We start from the raw sequence: 22,493 nt of genomic DNA, 5'->3' as shown, positions 1-22,493 counted from the left end.
TTTTATGGGTCGTCACTATTGGAGGTCAGTGCAGAAGACTCTGTTGAGTCACCATTCCTCCTATTTTTTACTGTATGAAATTCATGCAAGTTCTGCGCCTGCATCCTCGGACCCAACTCTGGCTTCCAGCCTACCCTTGACCCCACATGAGCACACCCAAATACGGTATGCTCTGATTGACTGGTTAACTTCACAAGACATCATCAATCACGCATCCTGCCCAAACACACAGGTTGAGGGACTCTGGTCGATGTGACTGTGCTTACTATGGATCAGTAGTCACCCTGGAGTGCGGTGTCATTAGTCGAGTGTTGGTGTGATGGAAAGAAAGAACTGACCTGTAGCAGGCATTGGGGACACCTCCACACAGAGAGACGCATATTGGGCGAGTGACATAGGAAATATAAGTATGTTTTATTGAACGAACAAGGAGAGCGAGCGCGCGCAAGAGCGATGGAATGCATTATTGATCGCGCGACTGGCGGAAAGGAAGGGTGACAGAGAGAGCGAGGGGGGAATGATGACATATGAAGAGAGGGATAGAGGGGAGCAAGGGAATGATAGAGGGAGTGATAGAGGGAGGACCGAGGAGCAAGATCACTTCTCATTTGGAATCAGTATTCAGGTGATGCATCTGCACAAAGCTGGCCTCAGCAGCAGTCATGAATTTTTCAAATTGAAATGTCACTCTTCTTTGATACAAAGCCATCAATATTTTCATTTGCCACCTAGGGCTCAGTGTCAGAAAGACTGGCTTGTGAAATGCAGAGAAGGCACAAAGGTTCCCTTGTATTTATGCAAATCCCACCATTTTGAAGGACCCCATTTTGTAGACCAGATAATTGATGAAGCCTAACTGTGCCCACCTATCCCCATATGACTGACTATTAGATGGCTCCATGGGATTCTTTGCTTTATTATCCAGTCTAGGCCGCAGGCAATTGAGATACTCTTCAAAACACACCTGTGCCTAGACTGCCAACTGTGAATAGTATTAATATTGCGACTGTATTACCCAGGTAGTGGATCTAAATGCCAAGAATAAATATGAGCTGACTTATCACCTGTATCGTCCTGTTTCTTTTCCCCTTCTTGCCTCTCTTTGAAACACCCAGTGAGTATACTGCCACGAGCCGTTGCTGTGATAGGCTTGATTTTTATGGAGAAATCCATAGCTGAACTTATGTTCCAGGGCTTCCCCGGAGCTTTTAATCCTTCCCCTGACCTGAGCGTATGGGCTCTTACATCTGCTTCCACTCTTTCAAAGAGCAGTAGGATCCTATGGTGCCAGGCAGGCATTCAGTGCAGCCCACTGTAAACACCAGGGTGAACGCAGCCTGATGCCGTATAATTTTTATCACCTGTTTTTAGTGCCACTGCAGGGAGTAATCTCGCCCTCTTCAGTGCAAGGCCATTAGAATCTATTATTCCTTCGCCAATGTTGTACGCCTTCTTACATATTAAGGATGCATTTGGAGGTTCGCTTTCTTATTGTCTTTTGGGTGGTGTTACTATAAAATATCACTACATTATGAAATGCAAAGTGAAAAGCGACACAAGGTTGTTTGGCTCTCAGAATTATATGGTCTCTCAAAAGAGAAATTCAAGGTATCAGAATCGAGCAGGGGTTTTTTTTTCAGGAAAATGTCAGACTCAATAGCACCTTTTTCAGTGACATGATGTGGCATGTGTCCCAATTCATTACGTATGCATGTTCACTGGCAATCGCACAAACTGCATGAATATTTGCTGACATGATAACCACATTTTGTGGAGATGAGAAAATCAGTGGTGAATTTCTTTCCGTTATTTCCCCCTACCTCTTCTGATTCACAAAGAACAGCCTATAATTCTACAAAATTGGATGTTAAGGCTTTTGATGCCATCAGGCAGCATGTGTAAGCTTCTGTGAAAGCTTCCCATTTTTCACAACAATTCACTTCAAACAAAATCACGGCAGACATGGCAGACTTTATTAGAAAACCTTTATTTGTGGCTATATCTTTTTTTTGTATATATATATAAGTCTTGGTCATCATTAAGAAGATGGGTACATTGTCAGTTGGAAACATACTGATATTCACTTGTCTGTACAAATTCCCTTGTCTCTGTCTGCCAGAGTGGCAGGATCTGAATGGGTCTGTTCTGGTTCACTGAAATGCCTTTGCAGAGCCTGCACTGGCATTCATGCTGCCTGTTAGCTTGATTCCCCAGAGGTCATGAATTCAGACACGGTGTGGAAGTGCTACTCCACAGGGTTCCACAGCGCATTCACACTTGCAGAATCGGCACAAAACGCTGTGGTACACACAAACACACACACACACACACACACACACATCCGCACACACACACACACACACACACACACACACACACACACACACACACACACACACACACACACACACACACACACACACACACACACACACACATACATACAAAGATAAAGATCACGCATCTGCCCTAGCTCACAACTCTTTACACACACACACACACACGTCACACACACACACACACCCTCTATCTCCCTGCCCTTCCGTTTCTCTCTTCTCTCCCCCCCTGCTATTCCCTCTGTCACCCCACCAACCTGACTGGATTCAGCCCAAAAGCTTGTTGCCGTTCCCTTTGATGTCACGGGCATCTGCCAGTTCCGATTGCAAGGGCGCGCTCTGAGCTACGCAACGCAGGTCCACAGCGCCCCAGCATTCCCAGGTCTCCATACTCAGCTATTCATCACAAACACAACCCATTCCCTCCACACACACACACACACACACCTGCGTGTCTGTCTGTCTTCTTGTTTTACATTCACGGATGCATGCTCCTAATGTCGGGGTTTGGGCTGACTGAACACCTTGTCTAAACAAAGAAGAACATCACATTGTACTCATTCAAAGCTGAAAGCACTACAACTCAAGAGCCTTGCTATTCTTACTGACCCCTCTTTTTGATCGACTAAATTGAGAATGTGCTTCACACATGGTGGACCCAAAGATCATTTCTGGTCACCGTTCATCATTGCTTTACTGATAGTTCCCGTGCGATTCGGCCCATGCGTGATGTCTCTAAACTCACTGTCATTTTAAACGCGGTACCAATTGTGCTCTGTTGTCAGGGAAATAGACACCCTGGTCTGATTGTTTGTAAGCCCGTGTGTTTGAAAACATAGCAACCGCGGTTTGTGCTGGAGCCTTATTTCAAAGGGGAATCTGGAGGCAGGGGGCATCTGTTGACGCACATTCCACCTGCTAGCTCCCCTCAATCTCAAAACAATAAATTACTTTTGTGCTTCAGCAGAAAAGATACAAGGTACATATGTTGATAGATTTACAAATGGTGAAAAGATTACAGACCTTATCATTTTCAGGTACATCTATATACTGTGTGCTGTTGTTTTCCCACTGACAGCCTCTTCAAGCCCCTGAGCTCGCATTCACAGGGTGTGTTGGTGATTTGATAGCAACAAAAACAAAAAAAAAGCTCTTACGTCTTACAACTAGAGACACGATTAAAAGATATGTATTCCATCACATATTGAACATTTTTGCACAAGACTGACTGTTGCCCAAAGTTGTATGATGACTGGTTCTGGCATTTTCCATTTGCTGTCAAATGGAGCTACCGAGACCATGGAAATGTTGCAAAAGCATTGTGTTTGTGCTGAAAATACATTAAAAACGATGGATGTGGGAAAAGTCGGTGAGGAAACAAGGTTAGAATGAATCAATGTCTGATCTCTCCTGGCTCTAGAGGGTGTCTGTTGCAGCTCGTTGCCAAACGGATGGTACCGCCCCTGTTCTAGGCGTAGAACGTCTCCACTTTCACTGCTTGGCAGAACATCGTCATTGAGAAAACCAGTCCCAGGATCTGCAGAGACACAGAGACGGTGAGCACAGTGAGTTTCACGGGGGAGCCAGAAGGTTTCATCAGTCAATCAGCTGTCATCGCCCACTGACTGATCAATAGAGCCCATTGATTGTGTCTCCGTCTGACTGCGGTGTGTGTGTACCTGAGTGAGTGCAGTGCACAGCGCGAAAATCCACAGAGCCACCAAGTTCTCCTGCAGCCAGCCCTTCACACGCTCATAACAGGGCTGCCGGTGTAAACACAAGCACACACACAAACAAACACAAGAGAGTTATTACATAGATTTTTAGATAGCATGCATTTCAGAAAGTTTATGTATACACAGACACACAGACACACACACTTACACACAGACAACAAACACACACACACACACACACACATAGAGTTATTACATAGATTTTTAGACCTAGTGCACATTTCGGAAAGTTTATGTAAACACACACACACACACGCACACACACATACGCACACACACACGCCCACGAACACACACACACACACACACACACACACACACACACACACACACACACACACACACACACACACAAGTATGCATGTGGGTATGTACATGTATGTACATTTCCCTGTAAGTTACTCTAGAATCCTCTCTGACTCATCACTGCATGTGTATCGGTCTGGATCCAGAAATATTTAGTGTGTATCTGTCCTTCCTGTCTCCCAACTCCCACCCCATAAACTAGAGATTTCACAGCTGACACAGCTCAGACGTGTGGATAACACTATCTAAAAACACAGAAAAACATTTCCAGTGGCTTCTTAGTTGCTCTTTGATCAGATGATGTTTGCTGTGTTATTTATCAGCCCACCCTCGTCCTTAATTTCCCTTTGAAAATGGGGGGAGAGGGGGGTCCGGGGCAGGGAAGATGGATGTTTTCATTACCCGCAGGCCAATAGACGACGGTTAGAGAGAAAAGGTTATTGTGGCCGAGGCTCTGCCTCATCTGCCCCCCCCCACCACCCCCCGCCCTTTCTCTCTCTCTCTCTCCCCATCTCTTTCTCTCTCCATCTCTCTCTCTCTTCCTTTCTCTCTCCCTCCCAGGCAGACTTGCAGCGGTGCCAAAAACTCGTGGCGGGCACAGGGCTGCATGCGCGCCGCGGACTAGCGCGCCGGATGCCTCGGAATGCCCGTGGCGGCGGTGCCGGGGGCCGCTTGACCTCGGCTCAGCGGCGGGAGCCTTGCTCCGGCATCTCAAGTCTGTCGGAGGATGTTTTGGCTCCTCCGGCGACAGGCCAGATGCGAGGTCCTCTTAAATCTTTCATGTGACACAAAATGGATTCCATGGGTTTGTGGGGAGGGCAAAACAAGCTCTCAAAACACACTGTACTGTAGCCACGGCCTCGCATGGGTTGGACGAGATGATATGACATGATATGATTTGAACAGGCGCTACGGGCTAAAACAAGCATTTAGGGCTTTTCTCAGAACGCTGAATAATGCAGATGCTTCAGGGACAATGCCCTATAGCTGCCAGCAGGCTCTCTGAGGGGAAATGTATTCCTGGAGAATCCCTAACCCTCCACAGTGCAACAACAGATTTGGCCTCTAAGAGCACTAGATTTGGGGTAAACAGCAGGGTAAGCAGCCCTGTGCCCAGTGAAGAGTAGATGATATGAGTGGGGAGGAGTGTTATCTGTCAGTGGGGAGAAGCAAAGCAGGTTGGTCTCACCGCGGTCCACCATGTGCCAGGGTTCTCCAGTCCGCAGTTATCGCTGTACTCTAAGCAGCAGGAGTCCGGCACTCGGGTGGCGTTGTAGACCTCGAACCAGTCCGTGTGGTTGGTCACGCCACAACAGCGGAACTGTAACAGCCAGAGAGGATTGCAGAGAAGGAGGGGATTTTTTATTACAGGTTGCTCAGGAAGCTGGCACGCATCGAAATAAATAAACATACCACCCAGACATTGAGCTTTTCTAGCAGAATTTGGCTGTTAATGGAAAGGAAATGCAGAATGCCACGCAAGCCTACTATTTAGTTTAGTGCTGAGTTTAAGTCCATCTCCAATCGCATTTGAGAAATGCATTTTGTAACCTCAGTGCTGAAATACAAGAACATGAGTGAAAACTGGTTGTAAGAGAAACATTCTTGGGAGAGTGCATTCAGCCATGCGTGCATTCAGACACAATCCCAGCTAATCCTTGTCTGGGATGCTGGATTTACCAGTTTTCCTCAGCCTGGAATAGAATATTCAGGGCTTTTTGTAAATACACCCAATCCTGTTTTCTTGGTGGAACTACATCAAATGCATTCTAGCAACATATGGCGAAGTGCACCTCGCACACTAAAAAGCTATGTTTACTATTGCTTTATGGACACAAACTACACGCATATGTCAATATACATAGCCTCCCTCACATTACTTATTCATTGAGTGTGTCTCTGTCATTTCTCTTGTACCCTGGACAATATTCTCTCCACTCTCAAATGCTATGCTTTCCATTGCAGACATAGCTCGGTATGGCCCTGCATGGAATCTGTTGTTTTGATACATGCTGACTTCCTGGAGAGAATAGCCAGGCTCCTTTTGCCAAGATCTATTTATTCCAGCCACTCCATCCTTCCGGCTAGAGAAGATTTACTATTTTATTCCCGAGCACCGAGCGAGCGCACACCAAACAAACGAACACAGACCGACTTTTATCATTATTCTCACTTTTTCTTTTTCTTTTTTTTTTTTTCGCCTTCCTTGGCTTGAAGTAGAGCTAGCAAGGCAGTGGGTATGACATGAATAATACAAAGAACAGTACATCAAAGAAGAGCCAGAACAAACAAGATTTCACCAGGGACCCCAAGAAGTGTGCTTCCATTTGCCTTCTTGCTCGATTGTTTCCGCGAGGCCATACATGTTTGTCTACACCAGGTTGTGTAACCTCACCTATGAGCTCCATGAGGAAGCGATGATGTCATGCACTTGGAGTTGCACTGCACTTGGCACACGTGGAGAAATCAATAGACATGCGACGACGACGAGTGAGATGGAACACCGACGCTTTAATGCCTCCCCCTGAAAAAGCTTCAAAAGCATACCAGATTCGAGATCATTTGTTAACTGAAATTGTGCCAACGTGACTGAGAGCTCATTATCTGTGCTTTTGAAGCACTAGGTACACAACAACAAGAATGATCTAATGAGCAAAAATGATTTAATATAGTTTAACGCAGCTAGTGGTTATGTGATATTCATCAAGCTGGGAGGGAAAATATATATGTTTAAACCACAATCTATATTTGTGTTGAAAACCTCTGAATACTTATAGCAACTATTCAGTTACTATGGCAAGTACCGAGCTGAAGGAATGGCTGTTGCCACTCCGTTTTCTTTCCTGAAAGCCAAATGATTTGTTGGAGCGCTTCCCCGGTCTGCCTCAGCCGCTGTCTCTTGGCACACACAAGAGCTGCGATTCAGCTTTTGCTACTTCCTCACCCATTTGTTTCCCTGCCGTTAAATCCCTCCCCAACGCAGGTGGCCGGGTGTAAAAATAGGAACTCACATCAGTTTGCACAATGCTCCACGCGTTGGTCAGGCCGATGTTCCCCTCGGTGCCAAAGAGCTGGAGGCCTCTCTTCAGGTCCTTCTGGGCGTAGTGATCAATCTGAGAGAGAGAGAGAGACGAGCGGGAGAGGGAAACAAATCATTACTGTAAGTGGGGATGCAGATAAACAGATGAGCGCGCGCTACAATGGGGCGGCGCCCGCCGAGCGGAGCGATTTGTCAGCCTGTCAATTTGCTAACGTGGGGAGAGAGGGAGAGAGACAGAGGTTCTGCGAGGACCCCTCCGCTGATGTGCCAGACTGCCCAGTCATTACTGCCGTACAGTCTCTCTCTCTCTCTCTCTCTCTCTCTCTGTATCCCTCTCTCTCTCTTCATTCTGAATTTCTCCCTGAGACAGCGTCCTCGCTGTGAGTGAAATGTGCACTCTTGATCACAGAAGGGGATGGAAGGAAGGAGAAGGGAGGGGGAGGGGGAGGGGGAGGGGGAGGGGGAGGCCCAGGTAGGTGTAGCGTTTGGTGCAGCAATCCTATTTCTCGCCTGAGCATAGTGTTTTGATGAGCCTGGAATACAGGTTTGCCATGGTCTACCTTGAAAATCACAAGCTGTTTGAAGCGTCTGCATGCCAGCTCCACGACTGTATGATAATGTAGGAGTTGAAAGGCTTGACGATATAAAGGGATTACTCTATTGATAGGACGCTCACTCAGTAAATTCCATGTCTTTTCCGTGGGGTCAAAGGTTTAAATCAAGGTGAACATTGGGGATAGTCATGTGGCTGGGGAAGCACTTTGATGTTTTCATATATATATATATATATATATATCTCCTGCTTTGAACTTCTGGAACAGTTTAGCTTTGGGGAGGTCTGTGAAAGAAACACATCTTGACTGGCATGAATGAGATTGGAGCCTTCAATCCTGCATCTTTTGGTTTACTCGCAATGCATAGATGGGCCCTACAGAAACTCATCATCCATGCAGTTGCATATCTCTGGTGGTGAGACTGGCCCACTGCCTTCCGTTTTGAGCTCCATGTCACAGCCATTATATTTTTCAGCCACTACCGTAAAACTGGCTGCGGGTTCTGCCTTCAAGAGGACACAGGAAACATGATTATGGTAAACAGTATGGATGTGTTCCATGCTTGTCTCATTTCAGGTAACTGGCAGAAATAAAATACAAAGCCAAACCTACACACTGTATTGTATTGTATTTGTTCCTCTTTGTCATAGTTTACTGATAACTGATTCTACATTCATTTTCCTCTCTACACGCTGATATGCTATTCACACGGGATATTCAAGGTTTCATGCTATAATGGATTTGTGAAATAAGCATGGAAGGGTGCCATGCCAGTACTCCTAATTACCCAGGCTAAGTTGGCTGTTTACACTTTAAGCATACGCGCTGATGTTCCAGTTACGCTTTATTTTCCAGCATTTTATTGAAAGGCCATTTCAGTCAGACTCAGTCAGTTCACTCAGTTGTGCCTTATTGTCTTTTGGAAAGAGAAAGTACACAGACAGTCTCACAGACAGCACAAAGAGTTTTTATCCAACGAACCACAGATGTGAGCGGCAACAATTACTCAGTTATAATTCAGTTTTCCACCATAAAAGTGAAGTATTTAGAAAATGCAGTCTTGCCACGACAGAAAAATACACTAAAGGACTACATGAGGTATGCTTCATGTGTTCAACTGAGGCACCTATTTTGGTATTTACTGTACATTCATTTTCATGTTGCTGTCAGTCAATAACACTCTGTCTATATTATTTCACCCACTGTGTCAGCATTTCCTCGAGCATCAATATGTACAAACAGGAGCTCTTTCAATATCACAAATGACAGATTTTCTAAACTCATCCTTTCCTTACATTTCGATGAAGCAGTTCCTTAACCCTATTGTGTAAAATGTGGTATACATAAATTGACTTGACTTGACTGATAATACCCAACCATTTGAAAAATGACAGTGTAGTGTAGTCTGTTCAGTCAATAACACAGATATCCTATATATCTAAGATGAGCCTCAGAACAGTAGCGGGCTCATATACTGTAAAACTGTTAGTTAAAACAGCATCGATTTCATTTTTCAATACATTGAAAATCAATGCATGGACCATATAACCTATGCCTCTGCAAACAGCAACAGTAACCTGTAGCGTAGCCTACATACTGCATCTATGACTTCTTCACACATATAAATATAAATATAAATAGATCAATTGAATTGTGTTTATTTGCATATCAATAAAAAACCTCCTTGGTGTTCTACTAATAGACCATCAGTCTCCATCATCCTCTTTTCTAGGCTCAAGCTTTTGAATAATCAACATCTGTTTTACAGAATGTGTCCAGCGTGCAACAAAAGGAATCTGCCAAAGTGAAGGTGACTGCATTCAGTCCGCTCAAAGGCAATTTAATGGAGCAGAAATTATTAGCTTATTAGACCTGTTCACACTAACTGCCTTCAATGATTAACATAAGAGATTTCTCACCAAAAGAAATGGGTGAGTGTATCTGTCGTCCGCGATCTTCCATCTTGTTTGGGATTTTTTTGTGAGTTAAAAAAATAATAATTTCATTTAGTTTCAGTTTCAGTTTTGATAATCACCTTTTATTTTAATAAAAGTGTTGGCTCTTGCGGCCTTCACTTATCACGGTTGAGTTCATCTAGTTGATTTGCAGTGACACAATTCCTGCGAACTTCTGTTTTTTTCTAAATGAATGAACTGCAAATTGAGACTCATTCATTAGTAGCGTCACGTAAGATAAACCTACAAAAACACTGGCTTTTTCTAAACCACTACAAACATATTGATTCCAATACTTGACCCCTTGTTCATTGGCCAAAGTTACAATAACACGTGGCCAAAACAATGCCCCCTAACTTTTAAACAAGGGTAAAAGGGACCACATGTAGATGCCTATGTAATCAACTCATCAATCCAATTGATCCTCATCATTGACCTGGCTCCCCTGTACTTACAGAGGGGCTGGCGATTGATCGGTTCCGCGTTGGCGTCTGGGGAGGGCAGCGCCAGTGACACTGCCCCTCCTCCGTGACCCCGGCAGCGTCCTGCCAAGACGGATCACCCTCCCCACTAAATCACTACTGTCTGCAACCCACTCAAACAGCGCTCAAGTGTGAGCTGAATTATACATTAGCCTCCTCTCCTGCACCGAGGCGCCTGCATAGAGGCTGTGTCCTTCTTTAAGGAGATGGGGGTGGACTGAGTACTCACCCCACGCCCCCCAGCGCTCTTCACCGTGAGTGTCCTCTCAAACATGTCCATCCAACTGGGGCCTGATGCTTAACACACGCGGGCAGTCGTACAAAAGAACAGCCCCTATTAGCGTATGCTTATGAAAGTAATGAGAATGAGCCAAGGCCCCTGGAAATTAACGCCACGGCCATTAAACCATTCATCACTCGGCGTACATATTGCAGTGTGGTTTCGGCTCTTTAATTTTACCCCGTCTCTCTGTGAAGCGCTCACAGGGGCCAGGGATGATAGATCGTTAAAGATTGACCTGCTTTTGGAGAACACACTGGTGACTTCAATGGAGAGGGTGGAGAGGGAGAGGGAAAGAGAGAGGAAGAGAGAGAGAGAGAGAGAGAGAGAGAGAGAGAGAGAGAGAGAGAGAGAGAGAGAGAGAGAGATGAGCGTGTGGTGTTAAATTCAAGTCAAGGCAAGACTGCTGTGTCTCCCAGTCTATGAAGCAAAGATATTAATTATTCAACGCGGCAGAGAGAGAGACAGCAAAGAGACGAATACAGTATACGGGCTAATGTAAACGATGGCCGAGCGAGCGGCAGGAGGAAGAGCAGGCAAGGTGAAGGGTACAGGGAGGCACGAGAGACAAACGATGACGATGATGAAAAGAATTGGATGAAGATATAGAGGGGAAATTCAACAAGCAGACATTTTCATAAACCAACAAATCAGAGCTCGAACGAGTGCATGTTCCTCCATCCTCGTGTGATAAAAGTGCCAGCAGGCTGCACTTGACGGTAAAGCAGTCATTGCTCATGAAGGGCCGATGGGGAAATCATGCAAACATCTGCATTAAATAAAACAACACATCAGGACCCTGCATATCTCCAATCAATTATTATTAGAGCAGGCTGTTCTCCTTCTCCCTCTGATACCCATGGTATGAGGCACTGTTTCAAATTAATCATCGCCTCTCTCCCACCTCTATTTGAGCAATGAGCCCTGCAGTCCCACATCACAAAGACAGCATCACAAAAATCATGGGCACATCTCCCTAATAATCTAACACACTACATCGTGCTTGAAACATCGTGTGGTCCACACCTATATAAAGCTGATGTGGAGTTGGACAAACTGAGAAGTTCTATAGGTGACAGACAAATCCCTAAACTTGAAAGGCACCTATAGAGAAGACTGTGAGCTTAGGGAGAGGAACAGAGAGGCATGCCACATCTGTGAACAGCAGAGCTGGCAGAGAAAGGCGAGAGTGCAGACGTGAATGCCTGTTTCACCATGTCTACCATCACGGCGCTCTCAAGGATGGCAGTGTGATGCAACCACAGGTTGAGCAGGGATTGCAGAATGGAGAAAGAATGAGACAGCATTCTCCACACTCCCCAACACATCTAACTCTTTAGTTCTCTCTTTCTCTCTTTCTCTCTTTTCCTCCCTCTCTCTCTCTCTCTCTCTCTCTCTCTCTCTCTCTACAGCTCTGACCTTGAGCTGATTCATACCGTCAGAGTAAACATGTCCTCCCTCCCTAGGGGAGAAAGAGAGGAACACGAGTAGAGAGGATAGAAAGAGAGAGAGAGAGAGAGAGACTGTGGATGAATACTGTGTCTTTTGTGAGTGTAGCATCTCAATATGCTTTCATTATAGTTGAGCTGCTATTCGTGAAACATTCTCCTTAAATTCTCGATTCTAAAACCCAAAGGGTCATGCTCTGCTTACTGCATTTAAAAAGAAACAGCAACGCAAAAACGCCTACGCTTGTCATGCTTGTGTGTGTGTGCTGTATCGAAGAAACAAAAATAACTGAATTCATTTTCTGATAGGAAATAGGCAGTGATTTCACCTCTTAGATGAGACATACTGTAGCAAAGGGATACTTGATTGACACTGAAAAAAAGTAAATGTTCTGGTCTCCTCAGGGAGGTTAGAAAGTGACTGTATCCATCCACATTTTCCAAACAAGAACCAATGAAAATCCACCTACACGATATGCCTTACCAGGCTTAGCGACTCACATGGCTACTGGAGGGTTTACATTTGGATGGATAACTGGTTCACCAATCAACCCCCCCCCCCCCCCCCCCCCCTTGCCCCCTTCAGTCAGTCTGATCTTTGAAGGCAAATTAGAGTGCACTTAAATATGCCAAGTTCTGCTGATGCTACTGGCGGCTTGAAAAAAAGATTTCACACATATAAGTGTCGCCATAAGCAAGTTCTCAGCCTCCACAGATAAAACAGACATTACGCCATGACAGGGCCCAGTTTGTAGAAACCAAAGATTGGCTCCAGGTTAAAACACGGAGTTGGTTTCATAGCAAGGCCTCTGTTCTAACAACTTCGTTCCGAGTCCTCCATTTGTTTTACTTGACATCATGAAATATTCAAAAACTACACAACTACCTAGAACTGAGGATAGGTGTTCTGCTAGTGTGCTTGCATTCATTAAGAGGGGAAAAGTGTCTCTGTGAGCAGAGATGTCCTAAAGCAAAGAAAACGATCTGATGCTCCTACATACCTCACACTATCAACTCAAGTGATGTTCTATGAAATACAAGGCCCAGCGGCAATGGATATCAATGAGCTGGTGCCATCACATTTTGCCTAATGATAATACCACATCACCGTCTCATACCATTAAAGGTGTCATTTTCTCTTTCTCATGCCAGGAGGAAAAATATATCTAATATACTGGGAGGCACATACAAGGCTCAGCATGTGGTATGCTTTTTAACTGGCTTTAATCTCTGCCAATTTTTCACACAAATTTCTGTTTCTCGATGTACTGAGTACTGAGTACTGTTGGTACAACCCCCCCCCCCCAAAAGCAACCTGGCAAAAATGAAAACTAGCTAATGTGCTAATTCTAGCGCATTTACATGGTGTATTTTATAATGATGTCCATAAACATGCACTGTCTCTACTAAATAAACAAACAAACAAACAAACAAATAACAGCAGCAGGTCCCGATTCCAATTCCAGAATTCTCCTTTATTTGCACACGATGTGCTCATGCAAGAGCACACTAGGGCTCGGCACTACAGGCGTATGGTCCAAACAGTTTAGCAGCTTTCAGTTGGGAAACATTGGGTTGTTGTGTAAGGCAAATAAATCCCCCAACTAGAGCTGTGCGATGTAATAGAAAAATCTCATATGACCATATTGATCATCTGATATTGTACCTTTTCTGTACATTTTATAGCAAAGAATAACATTACCTATAACTATATAACTGACCCACATAGAAAGATCTTTTTCAACTACAAGTAGTGAAGTACAGTATACTGTATAGACTTGACCAACAAGGCGTAAATGCAATGTAAATGTAATGCTTTTCAGGCCATTGACCTCACACATCCCACTAATTAAATGTAAATGTTTACTCCCAATTGATGAGTGGCAGGGCTATTCCTCAGCCCAGCACAAATGCAAACACATTATTATGCAACTAATCGATATCACAATATGGTGATATCGCTGAAATTCACATCACAGGAAGGAATTATCATGATATATGATGTACTGTAGGATATGATGTGGTACAGCCCTTCCTCCAAGCTACTCAGAAGTCTGTCAGTGTCGGCTCTAAACGGCCCTGTTTTGACAAAATGATAGAAAATTCTTGGACATGCTGCCTCTGCAGGTTAGGAATTAACACAGCATGCCTTTTGAGTCTCCACGGAAAACAGCAAAGAAGTCTCTCACAGCTCCAAACATATCTTCTACTACTTACAGGCATGCTTGGCCAAGAGAGCGCCATCGCAGCACATGCAGTGCACTGCGTGGCATGTATACACACAAATCTGTTTCTTTCCTGAAATTGGAACATCGCAAAACAAGACCAGCCTTGCACTAGGGAGACCTCTGCCTGATACACCCCCCCCGCTCCCCCGCTCCCTGCTTGGGAGTGCAACCCTCCTCCAAGCCCCCCGTCTGCCTGCTGTTCGGAGACTGTCGCTGGGGCTGCGGAGCTTCTCACCGAGGCTCTCCGTATTTACCGCAGTCAGGGCATACCCCACAGGACTTCCCCATCCGTCCCTCTGGTGGCAAGGAGGCTGCTAATGAGCTCGCGTGCTCAGCCCGCAGCTAAAACAGATGGCAAGAGCATCCACTTCTTTAAGAGCCGGATTTTTGAGTGGAAGAAGCTCAAAATGGCCACGATGATGCTGATGGTATTCATTTTTTCGTGCCGACAGACAGGGCCTCGGGGGGGAGATTCTCAGAGGCGTGTGCGAGTCTGGATGTTGAGGGAGTGTCTGCAGCATTGGCTGTGAGGCTGTGGAGGTGTGAGAACCTGAAAGTCACATGTGTGATACAACCCACAACAACGCTCTGACCTTGATCTCAAAGTATGGAGACACGAGAGGGCTGGGTGGGTGAGGATGCATTAAACATGGTGAATGTGCGCGTGGGATCGAGCGAGGAGGGAGTCGTGCTTCAGATGGAGACCCTCTGATTGATACAGAGTTTATCAGAGGTATTTTAAGTTTGACATGCCTTTGATAAGCACAGACAGCCAATTTGGCACGGCATGACTGTGAATGCATCTGCAGTCTTTCAGAGGGTGCTCAAAAACACAGCACCAGACATCTTGCTTCGCCTGACAAACCCCGAGTAAACACACGTGAGCGTCGATGAACAAATAAAGTGTTTTTGAGAATGTGACATCTTCAGCTTGAGGTGTTGTTTTCCTTCCGTTTGTGCACAGTTGTTTTTCTTTCGTTTGTGCGCCGCTGTATTTGGTGGTGAAGCACAGAGCTTATTTTTTTGTGAGAACAGACACAAACAGAATTCAGCTATGGGTGGGAGAGACGCTTTCAGCGACTTGCAGGCTTTTGCAAGTATGTCAAGGAGTAATGTAGTGTATCTGTCAACGGCTGTAGGAGGCCTCCATAAAATGGTGTGAAACAGCAAAACGCAGCTTTATAAATAGGATTGTCATATATTAATATTAATAGTGTTCCATATGGGGAAGCACAGTCTGTGCTCTTTACTAAAACCACAATCCCCCAAAACAAGCCCTAATCAATCAAAGACACATTGGCTTCAATTTTCTAAATCTCATTATGCGAGGAAAAAAAGGTCTATTAAGAACACTGAAATCATGTCAGCTAGTCCACTGAAGCCTCAAAAGACCCTGCTATGAATCATCTTTGAGCAAGACTCATAAATTCAGGATGAGACACATTAAATGCGTTCAACAGCCCAAGGTTAGTCACGGTGTCGGATATACCACACTAAGGTCAAGTCTCACAGCAGTCATCTCCGGGAGAATCTAAGTACAGCACCAAGCGGAATAACACAGCAGAGAGGAGGATATTACGGCACTGTAACACGACTGCGGCTCTTGAACGAGGGCCTCAGGTAGGACAAGCAATTAAAAACAGGGGAGCAATAACAGAAGTAAATAAGTAATGAACTCACCTCGTCTTGATAGGCGAAGAACAGGATGATGAACAGAATCTCCAAAAAGAAGATCAGGAGAAGCAAGATGAAGAACTGCAGAGGGAGAAAGAGAGAGAGAGCGAGAGAAAGAGAGATAGATCGTGAGTGGATAATAAAGTAAAGGGCCTATATAAGGGGGAGTGAGGGGCTGAATTCTATTCCATCAGTCAACACCGATATTTATGACTGGCAGTGCAAATCAGTGGCAGGAGTAGAGGGGCAAGTGGTAAGTGATGAATAGCCCGGCTGCACCTCCAACTAGCCTCTCTATGGCCCACTATTTCAGCCTGTCCTCCAGCCTGGTCTCTCTCTCTCTCTTCCTCTTCCTCTCTCTCTCTCTCTCTCTCTCTCACTCTGTCTCTCTGTCTCTCTTCTTTTTCCCCTCTCTATCGCTATCACTCTCTCTCTATCTCGCTCGCATTGGATGACAACAGCTCGGTGTCATTCATCTTTACCTTTGCACTTCTCATAAGCGCGACTGACAACTATTTCACTTTTTTTCCGCGTGCCAGCCACTCTGGGGAGATGAATCATCTTTGCTCCCTCTTACCATAACATCTGTCTCTTGCATCACGCGCGCATCTCAGACACAGAGACCCTGAGAGGGAGCTTCAGAGATGGAAGCCGACAGAGGATACAAACACAAATCGAAAGGAAAGCAGATTGAGAGACACTGTGTGAAAACACGGGCGAAGAGTGTGTGTGTGTGTGTGTGTGTGTGTTGGAGGAGGGTGGCACGGCCATGATTTACTGCAAAGATCGGCAAGATAATTTGAAAACTTGTCAGATTTCTGCTGTAGTCTGGATTTAGCTTCATGCCAGTAAACCCCTCATGCTACTTTCAAAAGCCAGGGGTTGCCAGGGTCTGATGAAAGTCCTCTCCCAGGGCCTTTGACAGTAACCATTAGAGGCAGAGACAAAAGAAGAGGAATTTCTGATGACAAAGTCACAAAGTGCCAGGCTGCTTACTGACTTCAGCCCACATGCAGCATTCCTGTCTTTCATGTACGCTGTAGCGCTGTATGGCTTTGTCATCCACCACACATCGTATATGGCTTTGATTGTATTCGCTGAATGCTCTGTGTTGTCTGTGCGCTATCGCAGCCATGTTACGGGCGAACAGCAAACAGGCTGGATGAGGAGCGAGGAGCGAGGAGCGAGTTGACGCAAGCGCTGCTCCAGCACTTCTCCCGAGTGTGCGTTAGTGAGTCTGTGGGCGCTGGCTCTGGAGCGCCCACTCTCAGTCTGAAGACGCTCCACTCATGAGGATCTCCCTGCTCCCCTTTCATGCCACGCTTTTGATTACACCACCTCTCTGGCTTCCGCTCACCCTTTCTCTCTTTCTCTCTCTCTCTGTCTCTCTTTGTCTCTTTCCCTCTCTCTTTTTCTCTGTCTCTGTCTCTCTTTCTCTCTCTTTGTGTCTTTCCCTCTCTCTTTCTCTCTCTCTGTCTCTCTTTGTTTCTTTCTCTCTCTTTTTCTCTCTCTCTGTCTCTCTTTCTCTCTCTTTCTCTCTCTCTGTCTTCCTCTCTCTCCCCTCTTTTTCTCCCTCTATTCCATCCTCACCGCCCCCCTCCACTCCCCTCACTCTCTTTCTCACTCTCCCCACACACAGTCTTTCTCTTTCTCTCGTTCTCTCCCCTCACACACACACACACACACACACACACACACACACACACACACTCTCTCTCTCCGTCTCATTTGTTTCTTGCCTTCCCAAACCACTCATCACTCTCTGTCAGCGATGCCAAAGTTTCATGTTCCCGGGGCCTCTGCAACAATCACCGAGGCAGAGTCTGCATGCCGTAAAGACACTCCGGAGAGCTGGCCCAATCATTACAAACTGAGGGAGTGACGTAAATACCCTCCTTAACAAGTAAACATGGCTTCCCCCCTGAGGGCTGACCGAATATTTTATCATAAATCTCGCCACCCTGCCTGGACTCGCTGCGGGCGATAACCTCCTCCTGCAAGGTGATTTCACCTGCTCGACTCACACACACCAGACCGCTGGCTGAGAGAGTGCTCGGGAAGCCAGCGGAAGATTTAGATTGATTTTGGAGGGGGGCTACATCATGGTCAATTGCTCCACCAATAAATATGATTTATGACTTCATTGTAATCACAGGGGCTTCTTTTTTTCACAGAGATAATGAGTTTGGGATGATTAAACATGCACCTACAGGAATATGACCACGTTTATGAATTTAGAATCCACTTGGTGCGGATTAAATGGAAGAGCTCAGTGGCGCCTTTCTCCTTGTCCGTGCAGAAGTATTAAACAGCGTTTCCCTCTCCTGCGTTGGAGTCCTTTGTGCTAAAATGCAATTTGTCCATTGCACATCTCCTTCTCGACAAACAGCACAGTAATCATTTCTCATCAAAGATTTGAATTGCACAAATCAACAGCGCACCAACACAGACTTCGTGCTATTTTCCTTTTCCAGTATTTCACATGACTAAGTGCATAAATGGATAAAACCACACGCATGGTGTGTGCCTTCAGCCAATCTATCTGACGACATACATTATAAAAGAAAAGCCCAGCCCAGAGTGTAAACCTGCACATCATGCAAGGAATAATTTTAAGATCTCGTTGCTATAAGCGTTTTGCCTTAATCCTGTGTGAAACCGAAACGTGTGTGCACCCACACACAGTTTAATTCAGACTGTAGTCTAGGTAGTGATGAAAGATTCATGAAATCTTTGAGAGGTGTGATGAGATTCATCATTTGCGCTACTATGCGCGCCAGCACGGCTCCAATCTGCCTTTAGCATGGATCGATGCCTTGGCAGGGGAGACCACAACAGGAATGAATATAATTAAAGTGTTGGGCGAATCAATCGCGAGGAATTTATCTCTTCAGCATGACTTCTGTTCCCTCGAAAAAAGAAGATGGATGCCACATTGTGTGAGGGGATGCAACAAGATCAACCTGTTAGTAACAATATCAATACCCATCGGCACCACATGACGCGGCCCCTTGGAACAGATCTGCGATCTTGTGCCATAATGTTTTAGGCTGTGATGAGTTAAAATCACTGATATTCCAGCCATGTCTGGCATGTCTGCCTTCACAGATAATGTGTCTCATGTCAGTGAGTGGTTCAGCAACCCTCAACCTCACATGTCAGTCCACAAATAATAAGTGTGAGTGTAATTTCAAGGCTCGCTGATCTCCGTCAGGGTAAACAGTCCATTTCAGAGGCTGGACAGAGGTTAGGTCAATATGTGATTGCAGCTGGACAACTATGGATTGTCTTAGCTCACTAAGTTCATCATTCTGCAAGTTATTAGGCATTACCTTTGACCCCTAGAGGTCAATGTTTGCACATCCATTGACCCAGACGCTCGCTTAAAGCGTAAAGAGTAATTTGAACTCCGGGTCTTTTTCACCATGACAACGAGTCCAACACCCCCTTAGGAGCTAGATAACATTGATCGAAGGAATACCGAGTTTGACCAGCTTTAGTTGTTTCAGCCTAGAACACTTACTCAGTTCTTGATGCTTCGTTTTATGTGTAGGAACCCTATTCATACCACTACAGAAGTGTGGTGCTATTTTGAGCACTAGTAGTGGTAAGAAAATGTGGTTTGGATACTTTGGATACTACTCCTCTCATAGCACTACTTTCATCTAGTCTTGCTTATCTTACAAACAATTGCACTCATTGATGCACTTGTCGTGGTTTTTGTTTATTGTTGTAAAATTTGCTGTTAGAATTGCTCTTAAAAGCTTAATAATGCTTTTTTACCATGTTGTATGTCGCTGGGTTAAAAACGTAATGAAATGTAATACAACTTTGCCGTACTGCCCTTAGTACTTGTACTATTGGCCTTCTGGTCAAATGTGCTACTCCTTCAATCAACGTAATCTACTGTAGCTCTCCAGGGGATGTTCGACTCGTCATGGTGAATAGTTTTAAATGAATGGAATGTAAGGAGAAGGGCAATATGAGGTGAAAGGCATTTACTTCCATCTGTAGACACAGCGTGAAAACCTGTCATCAAGTAAATGCCTCTGATTAGTTGTGGATCATTCCCAGAACCTTTTTAAATATGTACTGCAGTTTTTTCATACTCAAATAATCTTTTTGAAAATCAATGAGTGCCCTAATTAAGCCAGTCTTTACAGGGCTCAAGTAATAATTCTGACACTTTACTGAAGTGCCAAGGAGCAGAATGAAAATGTCACAGCCCATACTAATGATCAAACCTGTCGAAAGCCCTCATTTACTGGTTGCCTCCCAGGAGGTTATTACAAGAAGCCTTGCTGTTCATTTCCCTCACACAGTTAGGTGATCTTTTTTAAGTGTCCAAGGTGTCAAAAAGAATATCATCAAGTCAGCACCATACAAGAGGCACTTCTGTGTACTGGATGGGTGTTCTTGATTATTAATGTACAGACATTGTCATATGGTTTACCGAAAACCCTATAATTTACAGCCCCAGCGGGCTTTCTGTCAGCTATGCTTGTGTCCGCGTATTGAATCTAAATAGAACTGTAGCGGTCACGCAGAGATAACTGTGGAGTCTGACAACAGCGTCCTCTCTTAAAAGCATGCTCTGTTAGCTTCAGAATTATTGGTTGTTGACTCGATGATGAGATGAGGGTCTTTATTGGTTGACACTCTCTGATTCATTTTGGGCAGAACTCGTTGGACTGATAAGCTTACGGCGCTGCATTGCTCAGGAAACACATTCCGTTTTGGGGCGGGCACTTACACTCAGCAACAGTGGCCGGCTCTCTTTCACAGCACCGATGCACCCCAGGCAGCCAATCACCATGATGATGGTCCCCACGGCGATGAGGAGGTTGGCGGCGGACAGGGAGGGCAGCGATGAGGAGAGGGTGGCAAAGTTGCCTTGGGTCACCGACAGCCACACCCCCACTCCAAGGATTCCACAGCCCCCGAGCTGCACAGACAGAGACAGAGAAAGGGAGTGAGTGTGTGTGTGTGGGTGTGTGTGGGTGGGTGTGTGTGTGTGTGAGAGAGAGAGAGAATGAGAGACACAGAAGGAGGGGAAGTAGGACGAAGTATGTCAACAGCTTCAATCTCCAGACATTCAAAGTCAGATAAACTAAATTAAACATCGTCATGCATAACACACAAATACTCCCTGTAGAGGAAGTTCAGAGTGAAAGACGTGGTGAAAATGTGATGAAACGAGTCAAAGTACTTAAAACGAGTCTTTCACAGGAATGCTTAATGCACTCAAGTCGTGACGTCTTGTGTGCTCGTATTCCCACTATGAGCTTTGTATTTTTTGTTTTTTTGCAGGTTGTTCAAATATTGATATTGAAAAAAAAAGCAGCCACGTGTAGCCTACGTGTGAGGGAGTAAGTGAGTGTGTGTGTGTGTGTGTGTGTGTGTGTGTGTGTGTGTGTGTGTGTGTGTGTGTGTGCATTTGTATCTGGCAGTGAAGAGGAAGGATTATATATAATGCAACTAAGAAAAACAGGCCCCTAAAAACTCCAGCCTGCAGGAGGCAGAAAGTACAGTTCCTCTGTCCTCATCTGTTTCGAGAGCCTGGCCGGATGACTGGTAGAGTGGAGAGGGGGATGAGAGAAAGAGACAAGTGGAAAGAAGGGATGGATGGCATGTGGAATGATGAATCAGGCCGTGCCTTAGGTTACACCAGAATCTGTCAAAAGAATCGCACTCCCCTGCCTGTGTGACGTCACTTTTCATTACTTACAACCTGTTCTTCATTCTCAGGCGCCGTGTATAATTCCCTCAGGCCGGCGAACCGTGTCAGCGAGACATTTTTGAGGCTTCACTCTTCTTTTTCACAGAACTCATTTGCAAACCGTTGCGCCGGATAGAGAAAGAGTCAATGATAGGAAAAGCCTCCGGCTACACGCCAGCCAGCCTCCTTCTGGAAGATACTGCGGCGGAGTCACGGAGCTCATTATCTCCCCCGAAAAACAAACCCGGCGCTTTATGAGCGGGAGAAACCCATTTCCCACTTAGCGCCGGCGCCGGCGCCGGCACGCTAGCCGCCGCGGCCGCCTCACCTCCTCGCCAAACGACAGGAATCCGCTCAGGTAAAACGTGCGAGCGGTGGAGAGTCAACACACAGAGCCTGCTTGCCTGCCGCGTGGCAAGCAGGCATTGAGAAGCAACAGCAGAGGCAGCTTATTAAGACATAAAAAAGGGGGAATTCAAAAGATGCAGGTTTCACATTTGTTGCTAATTCAATCCCAGGAGGGTTTAATCTCGATACATGTGCTCTGTTGTCTTGCCATCAGGAGCCTCCGAACAAAAACTAGGACACACAGTGAGTGGAGGAGGCTGTGTTTCACTATAGGCTATAGAGAAACGATAGAGGAAACACAGCCATATGAATTACAGGTGGTGAGGGATCTTGGAATGCCCGCTCGCATGATTAAATTAAAACATGTATAAATGCTTTGATGCAGTT

At 45.4% G+C, this 22,493-nt stretch overlaps 1 protein-coding gene across 1 annotated transcript in view; it reads right to left on the bottom strand.

The window, feature by feature from the left end:
* Positions 1 to 1,974: 1,974 nt before the first annotated feature.
* tspan4a (tetraspanin 4a) overlaps positions 1,975 to 22,493 on the bottom strand; it is a 36,292-nt gene continuing 15,773 nt past the window's right edge. The window contains exons 2-7 of the mRNA XM_062548548.1: positions 20,793 to 20,984; positions 16,046 to 16,120; positions 7,390 to 7,491; positions 5,568 to 5,699; positions 4,016 to 4,099; positions 1,975 to 3,873 (exon numbers count right to left, since the gene is read on the bottom strand). Of these exons, the coding sequence (XP_062404532.1) occupies positions 3,805 to 3,873; positions 4,016 to 4,099; positions 5,568 to 5,699; positions 7,390 to 7,491; positions 16,046 to 16,120; positions 20,793 to 20,984 (654 nt within the window). The 3' untranslated portion in view covers positions 1,975 to 3,804. The remainder of the gene's footprint in view (positions 3,874 to 4,015; positions 4,100 to 5,567; positions 5,700 to 7,389; positions 7,492 to 16,045; positions 16,121 to 20,792; positions 20,985 to 22,493) is intronic.

This window comes from Sardina pilchardus, chromosome 11, assembly GCF_963854185.1.
Source record: "Sardina pilchardus chromosome 11, fSarPil1.1, whole genome shotgun sequence".
Taxonomy (NCBI): domain Eukaryota; kingdom Metazoa; phylum Chordata; class Actinopteri; order Clupeiformes; family Clupeidae; genus Sardina; species Sardina pilchardus.
Note: the sequence above shows the minus strand (reverse complement) of the source record. Positions and strands in the feature narration are given on the sequence as shown.